The following is a 27,487-nucleotide window of genomic DNA, read 5'->3' on the forward strand; positions in this document are numbered from 1 at the left end:
CTTGAGAATTTTTTACAATCTTGTATTCATGTTTCAGGTTTTTATATTTTGTTCTACACTGCTTCCAGTCTCTGTCTATACCAAATTTCTGAAGTTTTGCAGCAATTTGTTCAAATATTCTTTTATTTCTCATGGTTTCCTCTAGTTGTTTTTGAATGTTTTTGTCTGACCAAACGCTTATTAGAGCCCTGACTTCATTTATAGTCCAATGTTTTCCTCCTTCATTTGCTACACTTGGAATAAATGTTGGATTATTAGAAGAATCCAGTATTGATGTTGGTTTACCTGTATCAGGTGGGATAAAGGGGGGAAGAAAGAAGAAATTCAGTAAGGAAAATATTTTTGTTTGGAAGTAGAATAACTTAGTATTTTCCCCCAAAAAATGACAAAGGGAAAGTAACCATTAACTGGCAAAACTGGTTATTATCATGACTATCTGAATTTATTAACAAAGTTGAGGATGATGTCTAGCATTTTGTCCCAAGTTTTCTTCACTATCATCTCAGTCTCCTGCCGTTATAATTGAGACTCATTGTCTTTCTGGAATATATGAATATACATCTTTGCTTTGTGTGTTATTTATAAGAAAATATTTACATTATTGCGTAAGGAAGTATCTTACTAAACCTAATTCTTACAACCCATTCCTTCTGACCTTCTCCTTCCAGGTTTTGGAAAGCCATGGAAGTTCTGTGATGATCTGATTACCTTGCTTTTATGGTGGAGAAATTCAGGCCTTTATTCCTAGGAGGCTATAAAAATGGATTTAGATTTTTTTTCCTCCTTCCTCTTTCCTTTTCCCTCCTTCCTCTTTCCTTCCTCTGCACCTTAAAACAATTAGTGCCTTATACAAAAAATGGGTCTAATTGAAAAAGTAATTGCTATTGAAAGAATGATTTCAATTCCAGATGATTATTAATTAAGTTTAAAGACTCATTTGTTTTGGAATGCCCTTTTTTTTTTCTGCTTAAGGTAAAAGAAAGGGAACCGTAGAACAGATCCTTAATCCTAGATATCTTTAGCCTGTATACTTTTAGCCCCAGTATTGAAAAGAGAGGAATTATTCTCCCCACTTCTGATTAGAAATTCCTTCACCTTTATTCTGTTTTTCAGACTTAAGCTGTCTTAACTTTCTTTTCTATTTTTTTTTTGGGGGGGGGGGAATGTGGGTTTCCACCATACTATACCTAGTTCCATTGGTCTGACATGAGAAATAAAAAGTAAAGGATCCCTTGGAATATCTTCATCATCTTCTAGTGCAACTGGTATTTCACCTGAAGGAAGAACAAAGTTTCCATTTGGCAATAGCGGAAAAAACGAGTAGTACATTTGAATGTATTATACCTGTGAATAGATAGTGCTAAAAGTGCATGTTGGTGATTTGAGCTAGGTTTGGTAGCAACTATGTGGTATCATAAATTTTTAACAGGTATATTTTACAAATGCAGCAGTATAGTATAGAAAATTTAACTAAATATGATCAGTTATTTAATGTTTAAATAGAAAAATTTATTAGTTGCCTTCCATCAACACTGCAGTTGTGCAGTTGGGACAAGCCCTCCAATGCAAAGGAAAGACCCCAGAATTGGCCAGTACTACAGTGTATTCGGGCTTTGCACAGGTTAGATCAACTTTCTGCATGTATCTTGATTTATGAAGTATATAAATTTTAGAGAAGTGTGCAAACCAAGTTTTATTTTAAATGCCTTAAAAGATTCATATTTTTAAAGAAACTCTGTGTCAGTGTCTTTGTAATAGTGACCTAATTTTCATTGTTGTATTAGATGGCTTTTTATAAAGTATGGCACAGATGTGAATTATTCAGTTATCGAGGAGGATGATACTACATCACCAAAGCAAATTGACAGAAAAAAATTAAAGGAACAAATAAGTCTAGGGGTGTCATTAAGTTGGCATTTGAAGTTTGAATCATAAATGCAGTGAGGTGTTTGGCCCTGTGATTTTATTGGTGGAAGGTGCTGGTGATGAAGTCTTCAGTTAATGCAAATCATCAGTAACTCTGCAACTTAGAGTCTTAGAGTTGGGGCACTGAGAGGTTACTTGACAAGCCAGTATGTCTCAGAAGCTAAAAAAAAAGGTGGGACATTTATTTTTATTGATTTGTTTCACTTCATATTTGAATCATATTCCTAGATATTATGCAATTAGCATTTTTTACATTGCTAGGTTCCTGGAAGAAAGTTTCAATTACTGAATGATTGTTTGATCTCATTGTTCATTTTGTTGGGCAGCTAACATTGCCAGTTGAATATAATAACGATGTAGAGATAAAAGTAATATCAGTGAGTACTTGGTGTGAACTAAAATGGTTTGTAAGAGTAGACAGCTACTGAATAGCATCTTTATTTGGGAATAGCATTATAGTGTGGAAGAAGACTTTGGTGGTTAATTACCTTTTTCTTATTGATTACTTAGGGGAAAATGCAAAAATATAGTCATTGTTTATTGCAGATAGAATTTATCCTAGGAAATAGTTTGGTTATTTAATTTAACATTTTTTTTTAGAGTGCTGCCAGGTATTCTGTACCATCTTATGCAACCTTTTAGAAATAAATACATGAGGTATAATTTGATACCTTTCTCCCTAGCATATTTCTCTTGTTACACACTCTGATTAGTTTGAAGTGAAAAACCTTTCTTTAAGATTTGTCCAAACTTCTTCCCTTCCCTTGCCTCATGTTCGTACCCTGATCCTGTTGACTTTGGCCAGCTGATATCATTTATCTGTTCTTAATAACCATAGACATTCTATTTATCAATAAGCATTTTGGATAAGTTTACATACTTGAGTTTTTGCTTCATTTTTCCAAAAGTGGAAAAGTTGAAAAGGAAAAGACACCCTTGGTCACTTAGGATGGTAGTGGTCAAACTTTGCCCTAGTTGTAAAAGCCGAGTCATTCTTAGTGACTGACCTCTTAGCAGTTCTGAAATGATTTTAATTACAGCTTGTCCTAATTTCTTGCACAATATAAAAGCATTATATAGAAATCAAATTAAGATTTTGAACATGTCTAAACCAATTCCAAAACGTCATTGTCAAAAAAGATTTCTTTAAGAAAGCAGTTGTTTAGAGGATGTCATTAAAGTGAATCACATTCACTCATCCTCACAGAAATTTAAACATTGAACATTGTTGAGTCTTTTAGAACCTGCCCTTGAAAAAAGAGAAACTATGAGCATCACCTAGAAAGGGAAAGGTAATTTGGTCAACAAAGGCACTTTACCCCATCCTCTTTATAACTTGCCTGGAAGCTCCAATTCCTTGATCCTTTTCATACAAAAGTAAATCAAATCGTACACATAGAACAACTGTAACACATTCTCCTCATCTTAGTCTATTGCCTTGTTCCTCTTCTCATAAATGATACTAAATGCTTCCTCAGTTATCCCCTTCTCCAAACAGGTACTTTTCGATCTAGTTGCTCTGCCTGTAAGCGTCTTGGCACCTCAAAAAACATGCCCAGCCTTTCTGAGCTGCCTTCTTTTGAAAAAGGAGGGCAAAAGGGAAAAAGAGCATAAAAATTGTGGTCACTTATTACTCCTCAATAATAGTAAGCTATGAGTGAGGCTAATTGGGTTACAGTGGTCCAGATATTTTCCAAGTGATAACCCTTTGCAAAGAAGAATCCTCCCACTAGTAGAAGGACCATATCCTCTGCCAGAGCATTTATCCTCCTTCCTCTCCTGCCTTTATTACTGTGTCCCTCCTTGCTCACCAAAATCCTCACCAAAGTTCTTAGGATCATTTCTAAGGATAATGAGAAAGAGAAACTAGGAAGGGAAAAATATCTGGTAAGAAGCTGCCCTGTTGTGGTCGGCTGAGAGACCTGTGAAGTCAAATGATTGGGGTACTTAGAAATGGTTTAGAATATTACTGTCAAAAAAAATTTCTTTAAAAATGCAATGCTTTAGAAGATGTCATTAATGTGAATCACATTTACTCATCTTCATAGAAATTTAAGCATTGAACATGGTTGAGAAATGAAAAACTTAAAAATTTAGTTGGGGTAGGATGTGGGAAGAAGGGTATGTGGTCTTCCACTAGTAGTCCCTACATGCATTGGATTGATTTTAATTATCCACAAAAACTGTATGTGAATAAAGCAAATACTCTATATATGTTAGCTGCCACAGTTAATAAATACTGGTTTATGAATTCATATATCATGATTTGATTCTTTTTCCTTTTGCCTACTGCTGTCCTCCACATAATATGATGTTAATGGTCAATGTACTTGTGCACAAAAGTTCCTTGAACAGGCATGGGGAGAGGGGGGAATCTAATTTACCAGTACCCCAAATAGTGCAGGTCAAAGTACCTCTCATTTAATTCCCCCCTCCCCTTTTGCCTCATTTCTAAATCACAGTCACTTTCAGTACTGTAGTAAATAGCGGGAAGTTGTTTTTTTGACCTTGGTTCTAGAAGAGGACTTGCAAGTGAATTGGATTTAAGTGAGGGAGGGCTGTGCAAAGTCACCAGCCTTAATGTCTCCTCCGGAGCCATCTGGGTCCACTGGCAAGATATAGATCAAAGTGACTAGAGGTAGCCCCAGTGGAAAGAACAGTAAATGGTGAAACACTGTGTAGTTTTGTAATGGCTTGATTAACTTAAGCTAATTTAGATAACAATCTTAAAATAAGTAGAACTGTTTCAGTTAGAAGACGACCTAGAAAAATCTAAAATCAGGAGTTGTAACCCATTCTCTCGTTTTATGGATGATTAAACTGGGGCCCAAATAGAAATTCAGTGCTTTGTAAAAAAACAGTCTTACCTTTGAGTTGTGGAAAAATATAATTTAGCAATTTGTTTTTGTAGCTTTCTGATAAGCTGGAAAAAAATGTGACTGATTTCATGGTTTAATCGAGATTTTAAATGATAGACTTTTCTAGCAAGCTCAAGGAGCAGTTAGTGTCATTTTAATGAGGTTATGCTGTTTTTACAGATTATAATGGTGCATTTTATTTGCAAAGCATAAATTAGATATTGGATTTTAAAATTTCTTTTTACTCTTTGCTTCTAAGCTATGTATATATAACATGTACTGAAAGCCTTACATTCTGATAGTTCATTATTAGAAATAAAACATAGGAATATTTCTGTTTCTTACCTTTGGTGTTTTCTGGGGCTGTACTTATGTCCAGCTGGGTCTCAGTTGCCAAGTACCTGCTTTCTTCATCCTCTGTTAATTGTGAGACAGGTTCATATTGTAATATTGCATCCAGTTCACGAAAGAACTTCATAGTTTTAGAGATATCTCCAGAGTTGTGGGCATATTTAACTGTCCTGTATTCATACTTAAGATTTTTATACTTTGCCCGACACTGTTTCCAGTCCCTGAAAATGCCTTTTTCCTGAAGTCTTTTGGCGATGTAGATGAATATTCCTTTATTTCTTAGTGTTCCATAAAGTTGCTTCCTTATATTTTTTTCCGACCAGACAGTTAACAAAGCTTTAACCTCCTCTTCAGTCCAATGCTTTCCTGCTCCACTCTCCATGTTGAAAGTGACCTGGAAATGATTCACTATTTCTAGCCAAGATTTTGTTTCCTAGGAAACCAGACGACTGGTTGTCAATAAGCTCTACAGAGCTGAAAGGATCTAGTTTAACTGGTTCAAGCTGCCTGAAGGGTGTAACTTGAGAAACTGCCAAATAAGCAGGCTTTGTGATTAAGGAGCAGAAGGTATCTGCAAGAGGGGTAACCTACTAACCTCCGAAAAAAGGATAATAAAGCATTAATTAAAATTTTTTTTAACTCTTTCTTACATACTATACTGTTTTGCCCCATAAAATTTATTGAAATCCTAAAAGATGAAGTAAAAGGCAGCTTTACTGATCCCAGTGATACCAGTTTGGCTTAATGACTTTACATGCCAATTTTCTGTAATTGATACACTAAGGAGATAACTATGTGCATCTGTGTAGTGCTTTATAATTTTGCTCACAGCCCTGTGAGGTAAATACTGTAGATATCATCCCATTCTTGACAGAGGAAAAAAATCAATGATCGTAGATATTAAAGTGACTTATCTACAACCCCACAGTATCTTGAGCCACAAGTCTTTAGACTCTGACCAGTATTCTTTCCATTATACCGTGTTCAAAAAGACAATTGGTAATTTTAACATATATTAATTATAGCTAAAGAAGCAGTTGTCAAGTTAGTTGGTGGGAAGTATTCAGTTAAAAAAATTTAAAAGAAGCTGGGTAATTTATATACATTTGTAAAATAAACTTAGATCTGATTAGCAACCAACTTTTCAATAAATTGAGCCTCTGTCAGACAGAGTTAATACGGTCAAAAGAGTCAAGCTGGTTTTATGTGGTGGACATATAACCTTATTCTATTGACATTTAAATATTTGTTAGGATCCTACTATGTATAAGATATTATGTAAGCCCTTGTGCTAGGGAATAGAGAGATGAAAAACCAGACTCTCAGGCTCTTAAAGAGATTACAGAAGGGCTGTGACTTTTATATAGGTAAATCTAATAGGGTCAAAGGAATGTTCTAGATAAAGTGCTTCAGGAAAATAGAGGTGGTACACTTGTCCTTAGTTAAAAATGAAAAAGAGATTTTAAAAGACACATGGTATACATTACAGAGTTGGAGTCAGTCCCTACAAATATAAACAGAGAAGAGATTGCAGGTCTAGATTGGGGAGCAGCTAGTTAATCTAGTTAAGCTAGCAGGTAGAGTGCAGGAAGGTGAGGGGTATGCAGTGAGGCTGGAAACATATTAGAGCTTTGTTTTGGAGAACTGAACAAAGCCAAATGTATCGCCGAAGCAATATTCAGAACAGTTGTGATTGTATGCTGGTGTGGTTTTGAATCGCAAAATATAACAGACTCTCCATATAGAAGACAGTAATTCAGACACCAGAAAACCCAATCCGCAAACCAGCAAGTCCAGTCTATCCAAGCAGCATAGAGGTTAATAGACAGTATCACAGCAGAGAGCCATTCCATCCCATAACCTTCCACGATCTGGGGCCTTCCCACAGACATGCTCACAGCCCAACTAGCTTGCCTGAGTCAGCTCTGTCCCTCAGCTCTACTGCTCTGCTAATTTCCTGCTCCACCCACCACATGTGACTTAGGCTTCCCATGATGTAAGCAGGTCACATGGGCCTATTAATGCATGGGGGGAAGATCTTCACATTTACATTACCGACGTATTTGGCCCCAAGATCTTTCTTATCCATTACATAGGTCAATGGGGCAATCAATAGGGCAGCTGTTGTCAACAGAACTTTACAATAATATAATGGGGAAAACAGAAAATAAGCTCATAAAACAATATCATCATTCCCCCCTTGAATGAATGGGGCTCATAATCTTGGGGTAAGGGGTGAAGGTCTTGTCCTCCATCTTTTTTCTTGCTGAAATTGGATGTAGAGCTATCCCTGCCCCAAGAGGTCAAGAGTCCCCGTCAAGAGGTCAGTTCTTTATTTGGCATCCAGAGCTTGGTTGAGGCCAGGTTCAGGGATGCTATCAAGGGATGACATCTGGCTTAAGTGATCAAGCATCTGCAGGTGGAGGGTACTAAGCTTTCAGGAAACAAATCTAGCAAAAAAAAATTAACAGACAAAAATCCAAAAAGAAGCAAGGAGACAACAACTAGAAGCAGGGTGGATGTAGGGTCAGCCATGCTTCTAGAGTCCACGAATCCCACTATCATAGCCTCATCCACAGTAGAATGCGTGAGTCAAGGGTACAGTTTGGTACAGTATTATCTTTCCTGTGTGCTATGATTTCCACAGGCTTTGGAACATCATCTGGCTGCCGTTTTACCCACGCTTTAGCTCCCAATTTTATTCTATCAATAGAACCAAACCCTTCTGTTCCTCTGATAGTTCTTTTGGAAGGAGGGTCAGTTTTCGCAAGGGATATTGTTTCACAAGGAATAATAATCACTTGAACTATTCTACCATTTTTACAAAACTATAGGTTCTTCACCTAAATTCTGGAATTTCTCTTTGATAATTAGAATCTATTACTCCAGCCAATACAATGTATTTCTCGAGCTGCTGATTCTGACTTAGGTAATATCCATCCTAAATGATTCTTAGGGATTCTCATACATATTAAAGTAGAGATTTTTCTTATCTCTTTACTATCCAACCAAAAGTCCTCTAAACAATGTAAATCCTATCCTACTGGCTACACCAGGAAGGAGTCTCTAGTTTATTCTTTAAGCAATAGAAAGTCACTGAAGGTTTTTGAGCAGGGCAGTAAAATAGTATGATTTAGTACATACATACATATACATATATATGTATTCAACAAAGTTGATCAAGCAGGCAGTTTGAACAGTAATACCTTTTTGTGTTCACAGGGGTCAGGAGAGTGCTGGGATTGTGACAAGTGATGGATATGGTTTAATGCCAACAATTCGAACCCATAAGGTAATGTCATGTTATTTCATTTTCATATTTCTTGGCTGTCGTTAAAACCAAGCTTCATTTATTTATTTATGTTTTATTTTATTAAAAACACAGTAGTTTATGGAAACATTTAATCATTCATTAAGAAGTAATGGGATTTTAAAATTACTGTGGGTCTTTTATTTTCATGTGCTACTATTCATTAAAGCAGTAAGTATTCATTTATGTTGGGAAATCATTGGCATTCTTTGAATTTAAATGTCTGCTTTGTAGTATCTCTCAGAGTGAGGAGGTAGACCTTTACGAGACTAATAGTAAGCGTAAGAATTTTCCCTTTTTGGTTACTTAGGCCCAAAGTGAATTAGAGCCTAAATATTTATTATATTACCTCCAAAGAGTCTTGTTTCTGTTGTCCTGTGTTCTCTTACTTAGGGGAGCGGAAGAAATCATGCCCCTACCAAGCATAAGAGTTTTGATCTCTATTTCTCATTGGCTTTTCTGGAAATATAGATGAATACATGTGATAAACATTCTGTGTCCTGATACTCTTTATGGGGAAATTTACTTTTACTGATAGCAAGTTTTGATTCTTTTTGTATAAGGAATCATTTGAGAGGTAGTTGGTTGATTCACACCCAGAATCCTAATGTCATAGAAGGAGGCAGAAGATCTGTTAGTGGTGTCATCCAGCCTGGGGAAGTTTAGTGACTTGTCCAAGGTCACATGGGCAGTGAATAGCAGAGCTAGAATTCTAACCCTGACTCCACAACCACTGTTGTTTAGCTCGTTCCTAAAGAACCTGCTTTTGCCTCTGGGTATACAAGAGCTGGCAGTGGACAGGGAAAATCAACATAGTTGTAATTTATAGCATATCCATGGGATAATTGTGGTTTACTATGAGAAGAATATGTGGCTTTTACTTAAACCAAGAGGTTATTCTTCCAGTTCCCTGAACCTTTGTTTCTGTGATTTTCAAAATAAATAAAAAAGGCTTGTTTTGCTCTTTTTCAGTCAAATTTTTCAAGTTTATTTGCATCTAGTTTTTGACAGTATTCAGTGCCCTTTTTTGTTCCATTGTTGTTTTATGTCAGTATACCTAGTAAATAGAAATAAAGAATAAGTGCTTTGCTAAGTTAGCATTGAGATTTAGCACTTTTGAGTACTTTTCTTATTGTTTAACTGAAGGCAAGAACTTGTCCTTAGCCCAATCTCTTGGTAATTACTATAAATTAATGACTCTTAAATGCTTCTTGGCTTGAATTAAATAACTGATCATCTTAGCAGTCTTTTCCTTTAAGTTAATCAATTTACATTTATTTTACAAGGGAATGGGTCTTGTAAACCATGTATTTACTGAGGATAATTTGAAGAAGCTATATGTTTCAAACCTTGGAATTGGTCACACAAGGTACGCCACCTCAGGGAATTGTGAATTGGTGAATTGTCAACCGTTTGTTGTTGAAACACTCCATGGCAAGATCGCTGTGGCACATAATGGAGAATTAATCAACTCTGTCCATCTGAGGAGAAAGGTGAGTGTTCTAAGAGCTTTTTGGGGGGCTCAGAGTGGTGAATTTTTATAATTAGGTTGGGAAAGTCTGTTGTAATATTAGCCATCTCTGCTTAGAGAACATTAAAGATAATTTGATAAGGAATGTTTTTTACGTGGGTCACATAAATAGAGAGGAATATTCTGGGACATGGAGGACTCTTCACCTACCCCCTTTTCTCTCTCTTTTCATTATTTCCATACTCGAAGGATAAGAAACAGAAAATATAATATAAAGTCAAGAAATTGAAAACGATCTTAGGCTGTTAAAACACGAGGCCTGGGATGGGGTAAAAAGAAAGATAATTTGTTTTGGTACCTTGCCTTTATTACTCAGCCTTGGAGATTTCCTCAAGACTTAGTTTCTCAGCTTTCTTCCTTCATCTCTTCAATGCTAATTCATTGTCACAACTTCAACAACTTCCGCTATGCGGATGGTACCCAGAATTGTATCTTTAGTTCAGACTTTTCACCCAAATATCAGTGTTTCCTAGGGAATTGTATGTTAGATCCCTTGGTGCCAACTGAGATCTCACATTAAACATTTTCAAAGTCAAACTAACCCCACAAAAACAAAAACAAATCTACAAAACAAATTCTTTTCTCAGTTGACTTATTTCTGCTGATGGCTACATCCTTCCCTTAATCACCCAGACTCAAAATCTTGATTTACCTTTGACACCGTTTCCTATATCTTTCATAAGCCAGTCAATTAATCTTCATATGACCAAATTTATTTTGCCAAGTTTATCTCCCACTAAATCATCTATTTTATGCTAATTCCTTTTACTTTAGCCAGACCACGATCATACATAGCCAGACCCTTGAACAAGCTGTGGTTATTCATGCTCTTCATACCATCTAGAATAATTTCTTCCATTCTGCCTATTTTAATCTTGCCCATTGCATGTCCCATATCTTTTAAGAATTTTTTGTGTGATTTGAATAGTCAACAAACACAAGCATTTCACTATACGAAGAATAAGAGAGTGTTGTATAAGAAATTGTGACTTTCTGTTACATACCATTTGCTTGTTACAGTGGAAAGAGAAGTAAGAAGTCAGATCTTCACCATGGTTGGGATCACATCTCCGTAGGCCTCAGTTTCTTCCACTGTAAAATAAGTGGGTTGGGCAAATTGCTTTTAAAATCCCTTCTAGCTCCCATCTATAATTCAACAAAATAGTGACAGAATTGTCCTCTGGATTTGTACCCTCTCCTGCACTTTTATTTCCTTCTGCTTTTACAAATAAATTTTGTCAAGGCTCCCATTTTTTTCTTCATATTTCTCACTACTCACTAATGTCAACACTTAACGGAAGCACTCCCCTGTTAAATCAAGGCATTGACATATATGAGCATGTGTCCCTGTTTCACTTTGTGTCTCCAGTTCCTTACCTCTCTCCTTAGAGGTGGGAAGGCATGCTTCATCATTCTGCTGTCAAAGTCATTATTATTCACAGCTAGGATCAGAATTCTGGGGTCTTTCAGAGTTGTTTTCCCTCATGTTACTGTTGTTATCAGATCATGTTCTGATTTTGCTCATTTTTTATGCATCAGTTTGTACAGATTTTCCTACGTAGTCTCTCATTTGTCATATCCCCTGGTGTAGTGATATTCCATTACATTCAGGTGCCACAGTTTGTTCAGTGAGCAGTGCACTTCGTATGCCTACCCTCCCATAACCTTTTCTGCAGTTGGCATTTTCTTTTATCATCTTTGATGGGTTTTGAAGTAGGAACTGAGTTTTCAGGCCTCACATACTAATCAGCCCCATGCTAATGTTTGCCAAAACTGCTATAGTACTGCTTTCTGTACTACTTATTTGGATACTCAATTCTGTCCTATGAAAATATTTCATACCTCTGTCTTCTATCTCCAGCTCTGCATCGTTACCTTTTGAGGTAACAACTATTTTTTGTAGTTATGTCCCTCTACAGTGCTAGCTGCTTGATAAATAATTGTGGTCAATTTAGTACCTTTCTCTTTGGAACCTAGTTAAATTTAGATAAAAGTGTTACTATTCCTAAATGATTTGTCATGTTGCATAGACATCATTTCTTCCTTAAATATCACAAATACCAGTAGACCATAAAGTTTTAGCTAATTGTTAATTCCTTCTTTTCCCTTTCCCCCTTTTAAATAGCTTCTGCGTCATGGTGTTGGACTGTCAACAGGTTCTGACAGTGAAATGATCACCCAGTTGCTGGCATATACACCTCCACATGAAAGAGATGACAGCCCTGACTGGGTAGCAAGGTATTTGTAAAAGTAAAATGGATCAACAGGACTAAAAAACATTGTTTTGAGCTATATATGTTATCAAGATCTGTTTATTTATATAGATATAAGTAGATATTTATATATACAGTAGGAATAAATTTGTAAGTATTGGTATAGGCATATACCTATTTAAATTTGTCTCATTTCAGGATTAAAAATTTAATGAAGGAAGCCCCTACGTCATACTCGTTACTTATTATGCACAGAGATGTTATTTATGCAGTAAGAGATCCTTATGGAAATCGTCCCCTGTGTATTGGACGTCTTATTCCTGTATCCGATATAAATGGAAGAGGTAAAATACTGTGGAATAAAGAGAAATTATCTAAAATTGAAAAAGGAATCCAGAGCGGTTACTTTGAAGTGCCGGAAGGTAAAACATGCCACTTTAATCTATCAGGGGACAGGTTTGATAGCTTCTTCTCTGGTGACGACCTGTCTCTGGTTTGTGGCTTTGTTCCTTTTATTTATTCACCTGCCATTTCAGATTAGGAAATGCTAAACTAAGTCTTCAGCTGATACATAGCGTGTTTCCAGTTCTGAAATATCGCTTGCTTATTTTCTTTTTTCTCTTGGCAAGTGTTGATTGATTCCAGCAAATCATAGTATTTGAGTACTCAAGGAATCATTTAATTTTTTATCTGTCCCAAACCAAATAAGAACCTGTATAGACCTAGAGGTAATGGAAATTCTACCCCTTGTATGGTTTGTTCATTAATTAATCAGCCTCAGTTTTTAAATAGTAATTTTGTTATACTCAAATAGATTAATTTTTTTTCCCTTTTTATAGGAAGAAATAATTCTGAAACCGAAGGATGGGTGGTATCATCTGAATCCTGCAGTTTTTTATCTATTGGTGCAGTGTAAGTCCTTTATAATGTATTAAGTGTTAATATCTTCAATGATAGTTGAATTGCTAATGAGAACTTTAGAGATCATAAGTTTATACCTGGAAGAGCCTTTGAGGCCTTATAATTTGAACCCCTAAATTTACAGGTAAGGACATTGAGGTCCAGAGGGGGTTAAGTAATTTGCTCAAGGCCACAAAGAGGGAGTAAGTGGCAGAGGCAGTTTTTGAACACATCTTCTGAGTCTACATACAGTCTACTTTTTATTGCCTCTTGTAGCTAAGTATCTATGATTTTTAAAATATAGGAATATTTTTAGGAAAATATTTAATGTGGTAAAACAGTCCTAATTTCCAATAGAATGTTCTTTTTAAAATAGACTTTCAATTTTCTATTTATTTATGTATCTATTCATTAATTTATTTTTAGTTTTCACCATTCACTTCGATAAGATTTTGAGTTCTAAATTTTCTCCCCACCCCCACCCCAAGACAGCATGCAATCACAGGCAGGCTCTACATATATATTCATATTTCACATTATTCTTATTGTAAAGAAGAGTTGGAACCAATGGGAGAAACCACGAGAAAGAAGAAACAAAAAAAAGAGAAAGAGTAAATAGTATGCAATTTGAATTCAGACTCCATAGTTCTTTTTCTGGATGCGGATAGCATTTCCCATCATAAATCATTTGGAGTTGTCTTAGATCCTTGCATTGCTAAGCAGAGATAAGTCTATCAAAGTTAGACTTTAAGTTCTTTAAGAAATGCCTCATTAATAAATTAAGAATACTTGTAAATGACTTGGAAAAACCTTCCTTTGGGCAGCCCATTTGAATAAAAACCTTTAGTCTTTTCATTGCCATTGTTTTCTTTTGAATTAATCAACAAACATTTACTAAGCATATAATATAGGCCAGAGGCTATGGGAGGCCTAGAGATAACAAGTCTAATGAGGGGAACATAAATAGATGTAGCATAAATAGAAAAGAAATACAGATGTTTTTGCATGCAGAGTGGGTAAATACAACTTAGTTAAAATTATACTTTGGTTCTACTCTTGATACTATCCTATTGTAGATATGTGCTACAAATTTTCAGAGTAGTGAATATTGGTTTTTAGGACTGTTGTTTTTATAGAAAAATTTTACTTATGTTGTTTTCCCTCCCAAGGTATTATCGCGAAGTTTTGCCAGGAGAAATTGTGAAAATATCCAGACATAGCGTTCAGACTCTTGATACTGTACCACGGTCTGGAAGAGATCCAGTGGCTTTCTGTATCTTTGAATATGTTTATTTTGCAAGACCGGATAGTATATTTGAAGGCAAGAAACGTGCTTTCATTATTTAAGTTACATAGTCATCTTATTAGATATCTCCTTACCCTCCTCAGAATAAATTTTCTAAGTCTTCAGCTAGGTTTCTTGTCTTGCCTGTGCTGCTCTCTCTCTGTCATTCTTCATCTTGAGCCCATTACCTCACCGGCGGGAGGTATTTAGCATCCTTTCCCTGTCTCCTGTAATTGTTGTTGATCGTTGCCATTGATAAGAATTCTTAACTCTTACAAAGTCGTTTTCTTTACAATTTTGTTTTTATTGTATAAATTATGTGTTCTCATTTCACTCTAAAGTTTTACAAGTTTTGCTGAAAATGTGCCTTTAATCATTTCCTAAGGTACAATAATACTTCGTTGCACGAATAATTTGTTCAGCCATTCCCCAGTTAATGGTCACTGTGTTAGTTCTCCTTTCTTTGCCACTACAAAAACAGCTATAAATAGTTTGGTACAAATGGGTCCTATTCATCTTTCTTTAATCTCTTTGGGATTTAGGCCTAGTAGTGGTATTGCTGGGTCAGAGGACAGTTTGGTGACTTTTTGGCACATCATTCCTAATTGATTTCCAGAATGGCTATAGCAGTTGTCATTGTTAGGATTCAGAAGTCACTTCAGCCTCTGTTCCTCTACGTGGGTACCTCTGTAACCCCCATGGAGTTCTAAAGGCCACCATGTAGCTTGATTTTTCACAAAAAGACCAAAACTCTATGGTCTGAAACATGAGTTAAAATTTTCACAGCTCGCCTTTATGATCTTTCCCTTTGATTCAACTTTTAGAATTGTTTTCCTTGGTGGGCGTTACAGATCTAGCATTCTTTTTTTTTTATTTTTTCAATTTTTTTTTCATATCTAGCATTCTTATTAAATATGTGGGAGATTAAGTATTATACCAAAACAGTTTTTTGTTTTATCTTTTGGCTTGGAAAACACAATGTAAGGAACGGTGTCCAATATCATTATTAGATTACCTGAAGTATTAATGGTCAGAATAATTCTTTTAATCATACCAGGTCAGATGGTATACACAGTTAGACATCGTTGTGGTCAGCAGCTGGCAATTGAAGCCCCTGTGGATGCAGACTTGGTTAGCACTGTTCCTGAATCAGCCACGCCGGCAGCACTTGGTTATGCAGGAAAGGTATTTTATTTTTAGTTTTTTTTTATCCAATTGGTGACTCTAATGGCAACTTCATAAAAGAGCCTAGTGAATGCATTATTTTAGGGATAGGTAAGGAAGGAAAGGTTTGTGAGGATGGGACCTAATATTAGTCATTACCTTCTTTAGGAGGTTTTGAAATGTTTTTCAGTCTGGAAGTAATTATAAACCTGCCAAGTTTACTTTAGATTGCCATGTTTTAGGAGATACTGCCTTCATGTAAATGTTTCAAATGCTATATTCTCAATAGTCTTTCTGTTTTGAAACCTAATGTTACATGTTGAGTTGTTAATCTAATATTAGTGTAGCAGGAGTTATTCCAGTAGGGTACCGTAAGGTTCTTTTCTTGACCCTGTGGTGTTGAGTGTTTTAATTCAATGATTTGGATGAAGGCATAGGTGGCATGTTCACCAAATCCACAGATTGATCAAATCTGTGAGTGATAGCTGACACATTGGATGTCAGAGGCAGGGTTCAACAGGATTTTGACAGGTTAGAATATTGTGCTGAATATTACAAGATGCTATTACACAAGTGATAAATGTAAAACCACTTGGGTGCAAAAATCAACTTCATAGGTACAAGATGGGGGAGAAACAATCAGAAAGGAATTGTAATAAAGAAAGCTTAACATGTTCTGTGACAGTCAGAAAAGCTAATGTGTTTTTCAGGTGCACTGAAAGAGGCATAGTTTCTAGGATTTAGGGATGATGGTCTCACTCTAGTGTACCCTGAGCATTTGCAATATTAGAATGTTAAGTTATGGGCACCCTGGTTTGGGGAAGGATATTCATCAGCTGAAGAGTGTCCATAGGTGAATTACCAGCATGATGAGTAGCATTGAACCCGCTCAGTTGAAGGAATTGGGAATATTTCACCTAGACAAGAGACAACTCAGGGGGTATGTGATAATTGTGTTAAGTCTCTGGAGAGATTAGATTTGTTGTGTTTGGTTCCAGAGTTGGGGAATGGGAGAGGGAAAAGAACAAACATTTATTAAGACATCCTGGGTGCCAGGCACTGTGCTAGGAAGTGCTTCACAGACATCTCATTTGATCCTTACAACAGCTCTGGGAAGTAGGTGCCTTTGTCATCTCCATTTCACATTTGAAGAAACTGAGGGAGACACATTGAGTGATTGGCCAAGGGTCACAGACCTAGTATCTGAAGTCATATTTGAACTTGAATCTTCTGGAGTCCAGGCCCAGAACTCCTATTTCCTAGGCTACTTTGCTATCTGCGTAGATGGCAAAACCAGGAGTAATGAGTGCAAGCTGAGGAGAGGCCAACTTAGACATACCATCAGGAAAACTCAAAGTAAACTTGTGAAATCTCTATATTTATTCAATGAGCCATCATACTGATGATCTTCTGTTAACACTTCCTTCCTATTATCTAGTTTAAAGTTTTTGGGGGTGTGCCAAAACATCATAATTTTTATTCTAAAACAACAAAATTTTTGTATGCTATAAACTATTTCCTCATTTTATATTGAAGCTATGTTAATATGTGTGTCATTTTAATATTACTTGTTTATCTGGTCCATCATACCTTTTTTTCTTCTTACACAGTGTGGTCTTCCATATGTAGAAGTACTTTGTAAAAATCGATATGTAGGAAGAACCTTCATTCAGCCAAATATGAGATTAAGACAGCTAGGTGTGGCAAAAAAATTTGGCGTACTTTCTGATAATTTTAAAGGCAAACGGATTGTTCTAATAGATGATTCCATTGTAAGAGGCAATACCATTTCACCAATAATTAAGTTGCTCAAAGAATCTGGAGCAAAAGAGGTAAGAAATTTTTCATTTTGTTGACAGGATGTATAAAGAAGTTAGTAATATAAGACATTTGAATTATTTAATTTTTGGAAAAGATCAGTTGAACTTTGATTAAAAACAGTAGTTTATGAAGAACAAGGATACTATGAAGATCAGGACAGAGAGCCTTTGAGAGGAGCTGTAACGAATTCATAATAGATGGGACCTCTAGAAAGAAAGATCCATTTATTCTTGATAGGACCTCAAATGAAAAAAAAATTTTTTGGAGAATTTCTTTTATTAAAAATAATGGCCATTTTCCATTAAGACCGAACCGGAGGAAACCGGCTAAGCTGAAGGCAAGATATTTGTTAAACATACAGATTAAGGTTCTTTTCTGGAGGTCTTTAAAGTGGGAAAATTTGAAGGCTCCATGTTGTAGAGTGAATGAAGTGCCTTTGATTTAATGCAAAAAATATTGGAGTTTTCTCTATACGTCTTAAACAGTTATTCTTAAAGTTTGAGACAATTTTGTATGAGTTAATGTTAACCTTATCTCAATTACCAGAATTTACCTTCCTAAAATTTTTCCTTATCAAGGTTCACATTCGAGTAGCTTCACCACCAATAAGATTCCCATGCTACATGGGAATAAATATTCCTACAAAAGAAGAGCTTATTGCCAACAGACCAGAATTTGATGATCTTGCAAAATACATAGGTGGGTGATTAATTTAAATTTTATTTTTAATTGTGACTAATAAAAATATTAGCTTGCATTTATATCATGCCTCATAGTTAAAAAGCCTCTTTCACAGATCTTTGATTTCCTTAAACTCCAACAAACTTAAATATTGCAAGTATTAACCTCAATATGCATATGGTAACATTAAAAATTCAGAGAAGTTCTAACTTGTCTAAGGTTGTTACATCACTAATTAGATTGAAGCAGGAACCTTGTTTAAGTTTCTTTTTCTACTGTTTACATTGCAATTTAAAGAAGACCACACAGCTATAAGAGGCATTTTTCCTGAAGCATATTGTTCATGATTTGCCCAGAACAGTAGTTTATATTATTTTATAAATGTTTCTGGAGATTCCATTGTTTTCTACAAACAACAGATTAGACAAAAACAGAATGTTATGACCTCATTACCCAAATGACAATACTTATTTAACGGTCTCTTTAATTATGTATATGCTATACCATTTGGTGGAAATACGTTAAATATTGATTACTGATACTGATTTGTTGTGGTACTTTTTAGCATTATGTAGTTTCTTCTCTTAATCAAGTCTATTTTTGCTGTTGCTTTTCATGAGATCATAATTACTATTCCTTCAAGTTTAGCTGCAGCATAATAGATTTTACTTTAGTCCTTTAACTGTGTGAATTTTATGTTTCAGGTGTGTTTCTTGTAAGTGACATATTGTTGGATTCTGCTTTCTAGTCTATCCTGCTTATTAGTTGTATATTTCCCTCTATCCTATACTTGTGCCTCTCTTTAGGAACAGGTTGCTCCCCATCTCCTCTTTACACAGAGGAAGGTAAGATAGGAATGTGCTCAGCACTAGTATTCTGTCCTTAATACAGTCATCTTCTGCTCCCCTGCCTTCCCTTCCTCTCACCCAGACCCCAGTCAGAGCTTTTTAACTTTTAAACCCTTCTTCATGATCCATTCTTCAAACATAGTTTGTTTTTGCTTATGACTAATCCTTCTTTGAATCTGTCATTATTTTCTTTTCTCCATTCCCTTCTGTTTCCCTGTTAATTTCCACCTATTTCTACACAAAACTTTGTGTGTGTGTTGTATCCTTTGAATAGTTCAGATGAAAGTAAAATGCAAGTGATGCTTGCTCTTCCCCACATCCTTCTGAACTTCCTCATTTATGTTAATAGGACCACCATTCTTCTGTTCTCTCAGGTAATTGGTGGTGAAATCTTGTTGTTTCTATCCCCATTATCACCTTTAGCATCCAATTCTTTCTCTTTACTCAGCAAAGCCATCACTTTGGTTCAAGCCTTTATCACTTCTCACCTGGACAAACTGCTCTGGTTTCCTAATTGTCCTCCATGCCTTTAAGTCTCTCCACATCCATTCTCCATATGGCTGCAAAGGTCATTTTCCTTAATCACAGGTTTGATCATACCATTCCCATAACCAATTACGGTACCTTGATAATGTTTGTAGGATAAGCCTTTTACAATGTGGCCTCAACCTATCTTTCCATCCTCATTATACGTTACTGTCTTTTCTGTACTCCGGGATCTAGCCAGGTTCATCTTTTGTTTGTCCCTTGCACTGCCTCTTCCATTTCTGTATCTTCGCAATTGCCATTTGCTGTGCTGGAAGGTCTTTTCTCACCAACCCCTACTCAGAGAGTCCCTACTTCCTTCAAAATGCAGCTTAAGCAGCACCTTTTTTAAAATTTATTTTTTATTTTTAGTTTACAACACTCAGTTCCACAAATTTTTGAGTTCCAAATTTTCTCTCCCTCCCTCTCCTCCCCACTCCACTCCCCAAGACGGCATGTAATCCTATATAGGTTCTACATATATCTTCACATTAAATTTATTCACATAATAGTGTAACAGCAATTCGGCTAGCAGCTGTTGGGGTGAAAGACCAACACAAGCCCAACAAAAAGAGCTGCCAGCACAGGTTCTTTGACGTGCTTTACTAAGGAAAGCAGCGTTAAGGGGTTAACAGTCTTACTTTAATCCAACATACAAATATCATTCACTTAGTTCAGGAGGAAAAGCCAGCAACCTGAACTTGAGAGCAAGTACAAACAAATTACAAGCATCAACATCTGGGTTCACAAGCCGGGAGGCTCTCAGAGTGGCCGCTCAGAGCCCCATGCCACTCTTCCAGTGGCTGAGAGACCCAAGGGAGAACGCCAACCCTCGGTTTATATATCTTGTTCAGGGTCATGTGGCCTAAAAGCTTCTGAGGTCAAATATGTGACTCAAACCCATGTAAACTAGGCTTTCCCTTGAGGCAAGGAGGTCAACAAAGACTTCTAATTTAATCAAAGAAACAAAGGCCAAACACTTCAAGGGCACTTGATTAAATAAGTGCTAAAAGCCCACCTTAATTACTCATACAAATATTCAAATTGTAAGGAAGAATTATAACCAGTGGAATGAATCATGAGAAAGAAGAAACAAAACCAAAGCAGAAGGAAAAAAAGAAAGAAGAGAGCATATAGTTTGCCTCAATCTGCATTCAGATTCCTTAGTTCTTTCTCTGTATGTGCATAGCTTTTTCCCATCAGGAGTCTTTTGGAGCTGTCTTTGAACCTTGCATTGATGAGAAGAGCCAAGTCTATCAGAGTTAGTCCTTACAGATACCGTGTCTGTAATCATGTATAATGTTTTCCTGCTTCTGCTTCCCTTACCCAGCATGAGTTCATTTAAGTCTTTGCAGGTTATTATGAAGTCCATCTTGAGCAGCACTTTCTATACAAAAATCCTTTTTTGATTCCCCCACCACTGACCTCCCTAACTACTTTATCTTAATTTTGTGTGTATACAAGTTGAGTTCTCCTATATAATAGAAGCTCTTTGAGAATAGAGATTTTCATTTTTTGTCTGCCCCTAAAGACTATGCTTGGCACATATGGGAATAGGTTGTGTAGTGGATAGCATTGGGCCTAGAGTAAGGTGTCCTCAGGCATTTACTAGCATTCAACCCTGGGCAAATCATCCTCTGCCTCAAATTCCTCATCTGTAAAGTGGGGTAATAGCTCCTATTTCCTAGGGTAGTTTTGAGGATAAGATGAAATATTTGTAAAGTGCTTTGCAAACCTTAAAGGCATGTGAATAGTAGCTATTATTGTTGGAGCTTAATATATGCTTATTGATTTAACATCAGTGAAGCTAAAGCTCACAAGGGGTACAGAATAGGTCTTGACAGTGGTAGCTACTTTGGGAAACTGAGTAAAGGACATGTAAAGGTTGATCCTAGACTATGCTTCCTTCAACAACGACAGTATAATAAAATGAATTTTTGACTCAACTAGAAGTTCAGTTCATAACCATGCATTGGGTAAGGTATCTTACACATGGACCAGTAGAGCTTACCCTGTTAGTTGAATCTAAAGCCTTTCATTTCTATCTGTTGTACTCTATTTAATTTTTAGGATATGATGAAATGTTATAGAGAGGTAATCTCACATGTTGGATAAACTGTTAGACTTGGAGAGAGTCACATCCTCTTCTGACTTTTCTATCTGTTGTACTCTATTTAATTTTTAGGATATGATGAAATGTTATAGAGAGGCAATCTCACATGTTGGATAAACTGTTAGACTTGGAGAGAGTCACATCCTCTTCTGACATTAACTGTGTGACCATGGACAAGTCCGTGTGCCATGATGGTGTTCTAGATGTATTGCATCTGTTGCAGTGGTTCTTGTATCAGTGACACGATCCATTATATTGTAAGCTCCTTGGAGGCAGGGACTATCTTTTGCTCTTTTTATATTCTCAGTCCTTAGCACAGTGCCTGGCAGGGCACATGGTAGTTGCTTAATGTTTATTGATTGATTGGTAATCAGATGTGTTATAGTTAACATTTATTTCAAAGCAAATCTCTTCAGGGCTTTGCATATAGTGCCTTCTATATATCCTCAGATGATAATTTGACTAGTAAGATCTTAGGGAAGAATATAGATATAGAGATATATCTCCCTGTGTGTTTCTACACAGATATATATCTTCCCAGAAAAGATCGACATTCATGTTACTTACCAAGGAAGATATGATTTCATGCGTTTATGGAATGTAAGAAGGAAGTCTTTACTCTGTGTGTGTGTGTGTGTGTGTGTGTGTGTGTGTGTGTGTGTGTGTGTATATCCTCTGTAAAGGTTTTGAGCCATTTGTAAATAAGCCAGATCACTTAGAAGTTGGCCTAAATGAGCCTCCTCAATGCAGAGTGAGCTTTGATTTTTTATATTAAAGTCATTCAAGTTAATTAAAGTGTTCTTACTAAATTAACATTGTAAATAGGGTCTGGCTTTTAAAATTAAACTGTGTGATTTATATTCATGTGAGCACTACAGTAGCTAATGTATGACCTAAACTGTGCATATGTAAACAAAGTTTACCACTATTATTTGTAAATATTCACTCTGTTAGCTGCTACATTTTCTTAATCTGTCCTGTATTGAGTTTTGCTCTGGCTGACTCCTTTCATAGCTATTTCATCTGTAACTGTGAATATGTTTCATAGTCTTCTTAATAATTAACTTATGGACCATGTCACCCCCTTGCTCAAAAGGCATCAGTAGTTCTCCTTCTAAGAAAAAGTACAAACTTCTCCCTCCTTTGGATTTTAGAAGCCTTCATAATTTGGCTCTTATGTATGTTCATAGCCTTATTTAACATCCTTTTCACATTCTCTGTGTTTTGGCCTATCAGTAGCTTTTCCCCAAACTCAGTATGCTGTCTTCTTTATGCATTCACAATCCACTTCCCTGGAATATATTGCTGTCTTAATTGCCTAACTATTTGTGTTAGTCTCTTGAAGTTGTCTATATTCATTCTAGACTAAATCAAGTTTCTTTGGCCTTAGGGAAACTATTCCAATAATTTGTGACTTACAACATTTGTGTAAAACAATTATTTAGTGTAAAAGAAGTCTTTCCTTTTAATTTGTGGGCATCTAAGAACCAAAAGGTTGATTTTTATCCTGCTTTGTGCTTTTCTTTTTATACTACCAATGATCTTTTTTCTCTTCCCCAGGGGCTAACAGTGTTGTGTATCTGTCTGTGGAAGGTTTAATATCATCTGTGCAAGAAGGGATGAAATTGAAGAAGCAAGAAAATATAATTCAAGAAAATGGAAATGGTCTGAAATACTCTGAAAAGCATGGGAATTGTACAGCATGTCTCACTGGAAAGTATCCTGTAAAGTTGGAATGGTGAACATGTCATGGGGTGGTGGGTGGGAGGAGTGAAGTATATTTTATATGTGATATAAAATTGAACATAAAAAATCAAAAGTTATCCCTTACGAGTGATTGTTACTAAAAGTATTAACACTTCAAATCCCATGACATGCTTTTGTTTGCTTTTGATATTTTGTCATTTATTTGGTTTCTTTATAAGAAGTGAAAACCAAAGTGTTTTTATTTCCCAGATTTCCTAGATTAAATATACTCAAGTAATATTATCTAGGAATGTTGGGTATTGCTTTCAGATTTATTAAATAGTTAATAAAATTCTTAGGGCACTGTTAATGAGATTATACACATTTTATTTCAAACCATTAAATGGGAACACGAGAGCAAAATTGAAGTTTGTGCTATGAGGGGATTTCAGTTACTGTACTTGCCAAAAAAATTCTCATAGAATTTTAAACTATTTTTATTTAAGGAATAAATTTTATTTCAGAATGCTTTCATAATTGAACTTTCTTCCTAAATCAGTGGGTTAGGATAGCAATATGGGAGGGGAGGCCTTTCTTATCTGCTGTATTGGTATATGTTTTATATACCAGTTTCACTGTATTAGAAGGTACATGACTTGCGTAGTTCTAGCCCAGGGGTTTGTAACATGGGCTCCATGGGGTTAAATATTTTTTGATAAGTGTCTATACTTATAATTGGTTTCTTTAGTAAAACTTATGTATTTTGTTTTATTTTATTCATTTAAAAATGATTGGACAAATTGCTTGCTTTCTCAAGAGGGTTGGGGGAGTAAGGGAAAGAATTTGGAACTCAAAGTTAAAAAAATGTTAAATTTTTGTTTACATGTAATTGAGAAAAAAATAAACATGTTTTTAAAAAAAGTGATTTTGAGAAGGGGTCCATAGGCTTCACCACACTGCCCATGGAGTAATAAAGAATCCATGGACCTGGTGTATTAATTAGGAACCACTCTAGTTGTGTTTTATTTTTTAATTCAGGCTTCTTGGGTGAAGCTGAATTATTTCACTGCTTACTATGTCCCAGCTAGTAATGTCACAAAAGTGGATGTAAGAGCATGTCTTCTGGGCCCTATAGGGAAGAAGAACAGAGTGATTGAAAACAATTTTCTCTTTTTTTGGTACTCCCATTTATATGTAGTGGTTGGATCTTTTTCTGAACTGGAGGTCTGAGGTGCTCTAGCAAAAAGCCCCTTGAAATGAAGTAAAATAATTTATTCTGAGCAGTAGGGCTATTTTTTAATCTTTTGATTTTAAACTTTCCTTTAAAATCATTATATCCTCATTAGCTAGTCTAGTAGTTAGCATGACAAATTCTCATGTTTTCAACTGATCAGTTATGTTTTCATAAGGTCAGAAAGATGAATTTAAGTAGAGTGATGTGATATATGTGTGTGTGTGTATGTGTGTATGTATATATATATATATATATATATATATATATATATATATATTTATATATATGTATATATGTATGTATAGTCAAGGTAATTATTTTTAAATTTGAAGGATAATGGGAAAATTGACATTTTTGTGCCCATGTTCATTTAGTGATGATTCAACTACAACTTTCTGCTAGTTTGTTATATTTTAAAAATATTTCTAGGCTTTTTTTTGGTTGGGGGCGGGGTAGGATTTAAAAAAAAACCTTAAAGATTTTAACTCCTTAGCCTTTGGGACAAATATTTAAAATATATAATAATCATTTTGTTTCATAGTGTAACTGAATCTAACATTTTATGATAGCCAGAACATTTAAGAATTTGATTGATAATGATTTATTATTGTCTGGCGTATTTTATAGACATATATAACATTCCAGGCAATATGTAGCATCGTGCAATAAATAGGTCTTGGGTAGCTTTCTGACCACCCCCCCTTCATCAGTTGTTCAGATATCCATGAGTGAAAATGACGCACAAAAATGTTGGCAAACTTTCTTGTTCTGGCTTGCCCTTATGCCCAGTAGCACAGGTGACAAGCCCCATGTACTGAGTGATCATTTTCTGTGAGCTGCCAACTGCCCTTTCTCCAGTAGAAGAGGCTCCAACAGCTGTTTTCAAAGAGACCTTCTTGATGGGGAGTTCTAGTAGTACATGGGCCTTCCTGCTGTATCATGTCAAAATGATTTCTTTTTATTTTTTTTTATTAAATTTTTTTTTATTTTTAGTTTACAACACACGGTTCTACATAATTTTGAGATCCAGATTTTCTCCCCTCCCTCCCCCCTTCCTCCCCAAGATGGCATGGAATCTCATATAACTACCATGTATAACTTCGCATTGAATTAATTTATACACTAGTCAAGTTGTGGAAAAGAATTATGACCAGTGGGGTGAATCATAAGAAAGAAGAGACAGAACCAAAAAAAAAACCCAAAAACAAAAACAAAAGAGAAGAAAAAAGGCGAGCATGAAGTGTGCCTCAATCCGCATTCAAACTTCACAGTTCTTTCTCTGGATGAAGATAGCATTCTCCATTATGAGTCCCCTGGAGTTGTCCTTGCACCTTACATTGCTGAGAAGAGCGAAGTATGTCAGGGTTGGTCCTCACAGAATCCATATATCTGTGGTTGTGTACAACGTTCTCCTGGCTCTGCTCCGCTCACTCAGCATTATATCATGTAGGTTTTTCCAGATTGTTACGAAGTCCGTATCATCCCCATTTCTTATGGCACAATAGTATTCCATTACCTTCATATACCACAGCTTGTTCAGCCATTCCCCAATTGATGGGCATCCCTTTGATTTCCAATTCTTGGCTACCACAAAAAGAGCTGCTATAAATATCCTTGTACATATGGGTCCTTTTCCCGCCTGTGTGATTTCTTTGGGATACAACCCTAGAAGTGGTATTGCTGGGTCAAAGGGTATGAACATTTTTATAGCCCTTTGGGCATAGTTCCAAACCGCTCTCCAAAGTGGCTGGATCAGCTCACAACTCCACCAGCAATGCAACAATGTTCCAATTTTCCCACATCCTCTCCAGCATTTGTCATCCTCTTGTTTTGTTATTTTAGCCAATCTGACAGGAGAGATGTGGTATCTAAGAGTTGTTTTGATTTGCATTTCTCTAATCAGTAGTGATCCAGAGCATTTTTTCATATGCCTATAGATAGCTTTAATTTCTTCCTCTGAAAACTGCCTGTTCATATCCTTTGACCATTTCTCAATTGGGGAATGGCTTGTATTCCTATATATTTGGCTCAGTTCCCTGTATATTTTAGAAATGAGAGGCCTTTATCAGAGAAACTAGTTGCAAAGATTTTCTCTCAATTTTCTGCTTCCCTCCTAATTCTTGTTGCATTGGCTTTTTTTGTACAAAAACCTTTCAATTTAACATAATCAAAATTATCTATTTTGCATTTTGTAATGCTCTCTATCTCTTGTTGGGTCATGAATTCTTTACTTTTCCATAAATCTGATAAGTAAACTATTCCTTGCTTTCCCAAATTACTTATAGTATCAGATTTTACTCCTAGATCATGAACCCATTTTGACTTTATTTTGGTGTATGGTGTGAGATATTGGTCTATGCCCAGTTTCTGCCCTACCATTTTCCAATTTTCCCAACAGTTTTTGTGAAATAGTGAATTATTAGCCCAGAAGCTGGCCTCCTTAGGTTTATCAAAGAGTAGATTGCTAAACTTGTTGATTTCTCCTACTTGTGTGCCTATCCTATTCCACTGATCCACACCCCTATTTCTTAACCAGTACCAGGCAGTTTTGATGACTGCTGCTCTGTAGTACAGTTTAATATCTGGTGTGGCAAGGCCACTTTCTCTAGCATTTCTTTTCACAAAATGATTTCTTTATGCATGTAGGTAGTGAGGAGCCAGGGCCTTTAAGTCAAGTGTTGTTTGTTACAAGCCTTACATTTGACTTGCAAATCAGAGACTCAGGGAAATAGTAAAACAAAATCTTATTTGACATGTCCATGTTTTCATTTCATTGTTATATGTTGAAGTAGTTTTATATATTATGATGGGTGGAAATAGTAATAAGACAATTTTATTTTCTCCATGCTTTACAGATTAAAAATTTTTTTCTGTGTCCTTTTATTTCACAATAATGAAATTTTGCTTGTTTTTAATAAATTATGTAAATAGTTTCACAAGAAATATATTAGCCCTTTTGTGACTAACTTGTGAACTGTCTGAATGAAAGATGCTTACACGATACTGGATGAATTTCAAGGTTTCTTGTAAGAAAAACATTT

The 27,487-nt window shown here is 35.8% G+C and overlaps 1 protein-coding gene across 1 annotated transcript in view; it reads left to right on the forward strand.

The window, feature by feature from the left end:
* The window catches only part of PPAT (phosphoribosyl pyrophosphate amidotransferase), a 53,676-nt gene extending 29,549 nt beyond the window's left edge, over positions 1 to 24,127 (forward strand). The window contains exons 2-11 of the mRNA XM_036763016.1: positions 8,358 to 8,427; positions 9,732 to 9,938; positions 12,102 to 12,214; positions 12,388 to 12,533; positions 13,029 to 13,101; positions 14,259 to 14,410; positions 15,432 to 15,559; positions 17,149 to 17,370; positions 17,938 to 18,058; positions 23,087 to 24,127. Of these exons, the coding sequence (XP_036618911.1) occupies positions 8,358 to 8,427; positions 9,732 to 9,938; positions 12,102 to 12,214; positions 12,388 to 12,533; positions 13,029 to 13,101; positions 14,259 to 14,410; positions 15,432 to 15,559; positions 17,149 to 17,370; positions 17,938 to 18,058; positions 23,087 to 23,268 (1,414 nt within the window). The 3' untranslated portion in view covers positions 23,269 to 24,127. The remainder of the gene's footprint in view (positions 1 to 8,357; positions 8,428 to 9,731; positions 9,939 to 12,101; positions 12,215 to 12,387; positions 12,534 to 13,028; positions 13,102 to 14,258; positions 14,411 to 15,431; positions 15,560 to 17,148; positions 17,371 to 17,937; positions 18,059 to 23,086) is intronic.
* Positions 24,128 to 27,487: the final 3,360 nt, after the last annotated feature.

Source organism: Trichosurus vulpecula, chromosome 6 (assembly GCF_011100635.1).
Source record: "Trichosurus vulpecula isolate mTriVul1 chromosome 6, mTriVul1.pri, whole genome shotgun sequence".
NCBI classification, from domain to species: domain Eukaryota; kingdom Metazoa; phylum Chordata; class Mammalia; order Diprotodontia; family Phalangeridae; genus Trichosurus; species Trichosurus vulpecula.